The 8777-nt window shown below is 43.9% G+C and overlaps 1 protein-coding gene across 3 annotated transcripts in view; it reads right to left on the bottom strand.

Annotated features, from left to right (window-relative positions):
* Positions 1–420: 420 nt before the first annotated feature.
* Positions 421–8777, bottom strand: part of LOC311605071 (uncharacterized protein) — a 74087-nt gene continuing 65730 nt past the window's right edge. For all 3 annotated transcript variants that reach the window (XM_084795371.1, XM_084795373.1, XM_084795372.1), the window contains 3 exons: positions 6839–7006; positions 1341–1459; positions 421–717 (listed from right to left, as the gene is read on the bottom strand). In XM_084795371.1, coding sequence (XP_084651497.1) covers positions 522–717; positions 1341–1459; positions 6839–7006 — 483 coding nt within the window. In that variant the 3' untranslated portion in view covers positions 421–521. The remainder of the gene's footprint in view (positions 718–1340; positions 1460–6838; positions 7007–8777) is intronic.

Raw genomic sequence — 8777 nt, 5'->3', positions numbered from 1 at the left:
TTGTCCCTCGCTCCACAGCACATGCAGTCACACACAGTACTGAGCACAGCCTCGCAGAGGCTTCGCAAAGAGATCAGTCAAGATGATTCAAGCATTGTGGTGATGACATAGCAACACAGAGGCGTCAATGTGCCCATACAAACCACCTCCCATTGTCCAATTCCTGAGGAGAAACTCCAGTCTAAAGGTGACAGTCCTTTCATAAAATCATGTAAAGACCTGTAGGATTTATGTCTGAAGTCGGGTTCTGGTTCTTTCGTGTTAAGGTGCAGAGGGATTAAATTCCACCCCGATGGCACGTCTGTCTGGTCTAACCATTGTTTGCAATTTCCAGGCAGAATGGATTCTTTCTGGTGCTGGAGCTTTAGCTGTGTCTCTCCGGATGGTGGGAGGAAGGGGAGGAAGGGGAAAAGGGGGAGGACAGTGAGGGGACCCCTTAAGGCCTCAGAAACTTTTTTTATGAGCCAGCAGAAGGAGCAGGAAAAACACCAAGACACACCCAGGCTGTGTGTCGCAGCATCTCAGTTTTCAGCGCCTATGAACACCAGCTGCCTCCTGGGCCATGCCCAAGAGAACGGCTCAAGGGATGCTAAAGGAGACAGAGCCATGGAGAGAGGAGCCGGGGAGAAGGCCTGCAAGCTTGCCTGTTGAAGCTGCTCCTCAAAGACCCAAGTCCAAGCCTGAGAAGACCCCGTGCGAAGAAGATAGAGAAGGCACCTGATAGGGGAAAGCGAGAGGCTGATGCTAGCAAGGAATGGAGCAACTCCACTGACAGTGGGGTGACAATAAAGACCAGGCACCACAAACCCAGGGTGCTGCGAGGCTCAAGCGACTGTAGGCGTTAGTGAGAACTGCTCCCGGTGACTGTACAATTTGAAATTGTGTGTGTGTGTGTGTGTGTGTGTGTGTGTGTGTGTGTGTGTGTGTGATTTTATTTTACGTTAAAACCAAAACTTACATTGTTAGCACACAGAACCCTTCATTATTTGGGGCAGAGGGGAAGAACACGTGTCCATAACAAAATGTCTCCCCATCTGGATTGAGGTGGGGGCAAGCACCCTTCCCTAGCATTTTTGATAGGTTCCTCTTGGTTGCGGAGAATGAAACATGTTTTGCTTTCATGTACTTTGTATATTTTTCTGTGGCTAATATATATTATCTCATAATCAGAAAAAAATCAAAACATATTCCTTAATTGAAAAAAAATTTTTTTTCCAGCCTGATAAAAGACACTTAGAAAACACATACGTGCTTAAGAGAAGATGAACAAGTAGGGACCAATATAGACTTGCCCATCCTCCCTTCGCACATCTCCATCTCGCCCTGTCCTTCTCTCTCACCTGTCTCTTCCCTCCTGCCGCATGGTAAAATACATGTAGAAAACAAGCGAGCCTTCTACACAGCGTGCTCTTGGACTGCCGCAAACGCTCCTTGGGGCTAATTCTTTCACAAGACACTCCTGCAGGTTAGGCAAGAATAAGACCACAGTGCTGATGAGAGTAGAAAGCCCTCTGGCATACCAAATGCCCCTCTCCCTCAGCTGATGGATACCCAGCAAGCCACAGGTACCTATGAGACTTTGTGTAATCCGAGAGGGTATAAAGTTTCAGGTTCCTTTATTTTAGCAGTTGAGTGGTCAGAGGAGAATTACTGCTTCCTTTATTTTTATTTTATGATCCTACTGGTCCCCAGGATGTGCAGCTGAAAAATCAATGCCAGATGGCTCAGTAGGGGCCATGCCCAACGGTTCTCCAGTTCTCTGTTGTTTTCCATCTCTCCCAGCTTGCAGTGGGGCACTCAAGACTGCCACATCTGGCGGTTAATGAGAGCATGTGCTTGATGCTCACAGTGCATGCTGTGCTGAGTAGAGTTTGTTTTACATGTGTTTTCTCATGCAATTATCTCCATGGCCATGCAAGGTAAGCAGTGTTCTTATGTTACATGGACTATACACATTGTGGGAGGAAGTAAATTTCCTTAAATCAAGCAGCCTGGAGAAGGCAGAGAGTGAGATGAGAAGCCAGACCCTTTAGATTTCAAGGCCAGTACTTGAAAGACAATCCTGATGCCTTTAAAGAAAGCCCCATATCTTGGTTTATCAGTGAGATCTATGACATACCAGATAGGAAAATAAAGGTTCCATGAGAAACTACACTCTATCAAAAAGATGTAAAGAGTAGCTTCTTATTTTTTCAAAGATGATGACAGAGAACTAAGTGCAAAGGGGAGCTGTGAATTTGTTAAGTACAGTGGGTACCTCAGTGCACTAGGGCGCTCTCTCTCTCTCTCTCTCTCTCTCTCTCTCTCTCTGTCTCTCTCTCCACTCCCTCACATCTATTTCTCTCTCTCTCTCTCTCTCTCTCTCTCTCTCTGTCTCTCTCTCTCTCTGTCTCCACTCCCTCACATCTCTCTGTTTCTACCTCTCTCTGTGTCTCTCTCCCCCTCTCCTTTCTTCTCCCTTCCCCCACTCCCAGTAATCTTATACATACCTTGCAGTCACCAGCTGGACACCCCAAACAATGCTCAGAGGGCCTTATATTGGTGGTAAAAGGCACATGCCATGTTATGCGTCATATTATAATATTACTCCACTGTCAGTCTAAGCAACTGCTCATAGCACAATAGACTACAAATCCTAGACGCAATGCCTCTGGATTGTACTTAAACCTCATGGCTAAGGCACAGGTGATCCTGAACTGGGAAGATGGAAGGCGAGGTCTCTGCCCTTCCCCCTCACCCTTCTCGGACACCTTCCTTCCTTGTTGTAGTCATCTCTGCTTCTTGGCCTTTTCTGGGGACCCCTGTTCCCTAGCAGAGGGCTTACACATGAACTCTTATACTACTGCAGTTGTTTCTACTCCACAGTTTAATTACAAAATATTTGCCAAAGGTAGCTCGTATTTTAATGTATTGCTTTTGGTTTCATAGTCAGGAGGTGAAAGCAGCAGAGGTGGGGCGTTCGCACAGGCACCTGTGCTATGGGCATTGCTTGCGTAGTAAGTAGTACATGGTCTGGAGGGCCCAGCTTCCTTTGCACTTTCTTTCTGAGTCAGTCTCAACCTGGCCTTGTTTTATTTTAATTTTTCAAAAGAGATTAACCTCCGGGGCAAGAGCCCACTGGGAAAGCCCTTCCCTGAGTGTCACTGCTCTTGGCTAGATATGATAATTTTGTTGACTCATGCTGGCTTTCATTTAAGCAAAACCAGCATAGTTGGCTACCAATAATTGTTTAACGTTCCAGAAAATTCCCTTGTGCTGGCTAGATTAAAGCCAAAGAATGCCTTCTTTTCCCCCAAATAAGTATGGGAAGGGAAAAAAAGGAAATAAACTTCACAAAATATTTTTGGTTATCTTATAGACTGGAGCATTGACCAAGTTGCCTAAACACCAGAGCGCCTGTCACAGTGTGAGCAACCTAAACACCAGAGCGCCTGTCACAGTGTGAGCAACCTAAACACCAGAACGCCTGTCACAGTGTGAGCAACCTAAACACCAGAACGCCTGTCAGTGTGAGCAACCTAAACACCAGAACGCCTGTCACAGTGTGAGCAACCTAAACACTAGAGCGCCTGTCACAGTGTGAGCAACCTCAGTTAGCATTCTGAAACCTCTTGTTTTTCACTCATTTTGGCACACTTGACATGCAGTACTATACTGTCAATTCCAAACCTCACAGCGCGTTTGGTAATAGTAACACGGAAACGTGGGTCTGCATCAGGTCCTCTGCATGTATGTGTGGTTGTGTAGCTTGGTGTTCTTGTGGGGCTCCTAACAGTGGGAGTGAGGGGTGTCTCTGACTCTCCTGCCTGCTCTCGGGACTCTTTTCCTCCTACTGGGCTGCCTTGTCCAGGCTCAGTGTGATGGTGTGTGTCTGCTCTTATTGTAGCTCCTTATGCTCCCCGGCTTCTGAAGCACTCCCCCTAGGTAACAACTGTTGTTAAGGGCTCCGTGTACGAGCTGTCCTCTTATTGGTGGGACACCTCTCAGCTGTGCTTTCCTGCAGACTCCACACCTCAGGCTTTGATGTTACTAGTAGAACATGTGTGTGAAAGAGCTGGGCAGAACTCACTTTGCCTGGGCATGTCGGCATGCCTTCCCCAAATGTGTTTCCTGCCTTCTGCTGACCTGTCTGGCAAGAGATCTTTGCCCAACATTAAAGAATGCCTTTTATTAGAAATGACTCACCCCTGTGGCACAGGGAGGCAATCTCATATGTCTGCATAGTCTTGACTTTTTTCCTCAGTTTGAATTATGGAAAATCCTATTGTGTGAAGAGAGATTTTTACATATCTGGTTTCATCTAGTTGTTCCAGAGTTCATGCACTATTTAGAATGATTTTATATATATATATATATATATATATATATATATATATATATATAGAGAGAGAGAGAGAGAGAGAGAGAGAGAGAGAGAGAGAGAGAAAGAGAGAGAGAGAGAGAGATGTATATATGTACATATCTATGTATATATGCAGGTTTAAGTTAATTAATAACACTATAGAGCAAAACAGATATATAAACCATTAAATCAACTTGTCTATATCCTCTTTTTTGTTTCTTCTCAGCAATCACTTTTTCCAAGAACTAATAGCCAGAGAACTACATTACTTAGGCCCTTGTAAATAGAGTTCTGACAAAGGCCTAGTAGTCAAAGAAAACTGTTCTGGGGATGGTTTATGCATATAGTCTCATTTAAATAATGAGAAAATCCACATTTTCTTCATGAGAATAATCCCAATGTTTTGATTTACAATTTGAACATCTTTTTGTTTATTTTTTAACTACTGACTTATTTTATAAGCATTCTCAGTGTGACACTGATCCTGCATACAGAGGAGATAGGACCCTCAGATATGCCCACAAGGAGATGCTGGGGCAGGTACTGAAGGGAGAACATAGTGTTTTTTGTTTTGTTTTGTTTTGTTTTGTTTTGTTTCGAGACAGGATTTTTCTGGTGTAGCCTTGGCTGTCCTGGACTCCCTTTGTAGACCAGGCTGGCCTCAAACTCACAGTGGTCCACCTGCCTCTGCCTCCCGAGTGCTGAGGTTAAAGGCGTGCGCCACCACCGCCGTCCAGCTGAACACAATGTTTTTAATCTACGCACTTCTTGACTCAGAGCCCCTGTTTGATAGGCCTGAAGCCGAGGTCTGTATTTGATGCTCTTCTTGCCTGTCTCCTTCTGTCTTCCCTTAGAACATTCTGTGCTGTTCTTCCCTGTGGCTTGGGCTTCAAACGCTCCTTCCTGCCCCCCACAGGAAAACCCTAGTCCTGTAGTGCCAACCAAGCTCTTTGATGGTCGCTCCGGAATGAAGCAGGTTTTGCTCAGTTGCAGCTGATTAGTGATGACTTTATTGGGTCTGCCTGACGGGCAAGTCTGGAAGAGTTGTCTAGAATTCCCGTGTCAGCTCCACGGGTCTCCTCATGCATCCTACCTGTTGATGCCGGTTCCACCCGGGAACCTGAGAGGCTGCAGGCTAATAAAGCAAATCTGGGGCTCAAATCAGCTAAGAACAGTTCTATTAAGCCAAGTGTGATGACGATCTCACCTAATACAGCTAGGTGTGGGTACTGTGAGTGACAAAGAACCAGATACGCTATGTGTGTCTAAAGTATCTCACTGAAAATAGTGTAAAATGAAACACCGAGGGCATTATTACCCAACTCTCAGATCCAAAAGTTGTCTTCTCAGAATAAAATCAAACTGTCAAGGAACAAATGGCATTAACTTTGTCTTCCTGAATATTTCACACACACAAACACACCACACAAACCAACCACAACTAAAAAGAAAAAGAAAAAAATGATTCAATGCTCAGAGAGCACCCTGAATGTCACAATGAAGCCATAAAGTCTACCAGGCCTCCTGGGATTTGGGGAAGGAACATACAAGATAATTACAGAAAACCCAGGAAGTCATCTTTTTTTTTTTTTTAATTCTGTAAGCAGTATTAGAGAAGCCACCTCAGTATTTTGCGGGCAGTTACCAGAAACAGTACAGTAAATACTTTAAAGATAGAGACTGACAGGCGAAATGATTCTTGTTTAAAATTTTTACAATAAAGTGGAGGCATTTCTGTAATTCAGAATAGATGCCTGAGATGAAAATTGTTTGCTTTTTAAGCTTCGGTTAAAGACTCTTAGAGCCCCTTTCCATGAACTAAATCCTAAGTAAGTCCAGCAGGAGGGAGGGCCGATGGTAAACACACAGCTGTGCATGCCGCAGTTTCTGTGTCTTACAGTAGAGAGGACTGACTAGTCGGTTCGTAAGTGACTCTGAATGAAACTCTCTGTGACATTTTCATTTTGTCCTGAAGCACATCTCTCTGAGGAGCCCAGAACGTGCTTATTAAGAATTAATTGTATTAGTCAGCTTTTCATTATGGAACCCCAGGCAAGCTACCGATGGACAAAGGGAAGCTGATTTAGCTCACAGTTTCGGTCAGTCTCTGGTGCAGGAGGGAGGCGAGTGCATATCACAGTGTGTGGATGGGGAAGGGGAGGGGGAGGGGCAAAGAACCGAGGAGAGGTAGAGAAGGGGAGGGGAAGGGAGAGTGAGAAAAAGGGAAGGGGAAGAGGGATCGCATTGTCTGACAGAGGAGAGAAAAGCTGGGGGTGGGAGGTTAGATATTAAGCTGCATTATGGTCCCACAGTCCAACCGAACCTCCCACTAGGTCGCGTCTCCCAGAGGAACCACTACCTTCCAACAGCACAACCTTGGGACTGGGCCTCTAATTAAAGTGGACCCAGGGGGGGACACAAGTCATCAAGCAGTGGCCCCAATGTACAGTGATGTGAACAAAGTGTTTTTATTAATCTTACATGATTGTTATTTACCTCCATCACGAAGTAATCTCTCGCTCTGAGATATACAGAAGTTGCCAATAGAGAACAGTGCCAGATGGTTTTGTAACTCCACTTGAGGAAAAACGGAAGATACTGTGTGAAGAGGATCAAAACATGCTCATCTAAAAATTGGCGCTTCAGCACATTGATTATTTTGAGCTGAAGACAATGAAAAATAGTACATTTAAGAAGGGCTTTCTGTCCCAACCCCATTTCACCCCACAACCCCCATTTTTAACTTTAAATCAGTGCATAAATTCCCCAAGGGAAAGATGAGCAAGTGTGATGTGCTTGTGTCAAGATGGGTCTGTCCAGGAGGTTGGAGAGATGGCTCAGTGATTAAGGGCACTTGCTGAGCAATCACAAACACACAAACACACATATTTGCACACACATGTGCATACACACATATACACCACACATACATATACACACATATACACATGTACACAACACACACACATAAACATACACACACTTTTTAAAAAGGACGAATCTGTACAAACAGCCTTTACTAAAATAACCCTTATCTTCCATTACTTCCCTCATATTTGCTCTACTTTCCCGTAAATTCTCACTCATAACTCAGACTCCCTTCCTCTGCCTTGCCCCTTCTATTACTTACTACTCTAGTCAGAGCTGTGTAAGACTTTGGATTACTGTCAAACTCACTGGAAGTCTCACCTCTTTCTTCAAAGTACATTGTATCATATAAAAATAGTAATATCAAGCAAATCTGTATTTTTCCCTCTGTCAATTTATCTTTGGTCAGTTTGACCCCCAAGATGTAGCCACAAAACCCAAGGCGGCAATGAATGCCTTTTGTATAAACACAAGAGATTTTGGTGTGAGCTTTGAATTATTCTAGGAAACTTTTCAAATAAATTATTAAATCATGTTTCTGTACTCATGAAATTCTTGCTTGAACAGCTACCTTAGCTTGTAAAAACTAAGCCCATCCATTTCAAAGGAAAGGAGACAACTTTGTCACAGAATTGAAAGGTCCGTTTAGTTTCAGCCATGACTAGATGAAAGCTAAGAACAGTTGTTGGAATGCAATCTCCCACTCTTTCCTGCTCACGTTACTCTGATATTCTCCTTAGTTAATTTGTTCTCTGCCAGCCTCTTCCTTGTGGTGTTGAGATTACCAACGCCACTGAACTCGCTCTGTAAGTATCACAATTTTGAACTGCCATGTGGGTGCTGGGAACTGATCCGGGGTCCTTTGGAAGAACAGCCAGTGCTCTTAACCGTTAAGCCATCTCTTCAGCCCCTTGCTTTATTCTTTTAACTTAAACATCCATGACAAAATTAGGAAGATGTAATAAGCCCCACAGTGTGACACTTCCAAGAACAGGGTTATAGTTTCTCAATCTTTTTGGTCTCTGGTAGAAATATTGACAAGGCTGTGACCCAGGAGGCAGTCAAGTAGGGCAAGACTGCATCAAGAGCAGAAATAATAACTTAATAGAAACCTCACTGTTATTGTGATGTATCTGGACAGTTAATTTAAAGAAGAGATGAAATAGAAAAAAATGGTTTGTTCGGTTGGTTGCTTGGTTTTGTTTTTGTTTTTGCTTTTTGACACAGGGTTTCTCTGTGTAGCCTTGGCTGTCTTGGACTCACTTTGTAGACCAGGCTGGCTTCAAACTTACAGAGATCTGCCTGCTTCTCCCTCCCCAAGTGCTGGTACTATAGGCCTGCCCCACCTCACCTGTCTTAGAAAAAAAAATTAAAGACTTACGTTAGATATTTTTTTAATGTAAAGCACTTAAAGAAATATGTGCTCACTAAATTTTTTTTAATGGCCAAATCCATTCTTTATGTTATCACATTAAATAGGGCCCACAACAGTTTTCCTCCTTCTCCCACATACCATGAGTACAATGGCCCAGTGGGTAAAGGTGCCTGCTGCCAAATCTGACACTAT

Source organism: Acomys minous (genome assembly GCF_964271855.1).
Source record: "Acomys minous genome assembly, chromosome: 9".
Taxonomy (NCBI): Eukaryota; Metazoa; Chordata; class Mammalia; order Rodentia; family Muridae; genus Acomys; species Acomys minous.
Note: the sequence above shows the minus strand (reverse complement) of the source record. Positions and strands in the feature narration are given on the sequence as shown.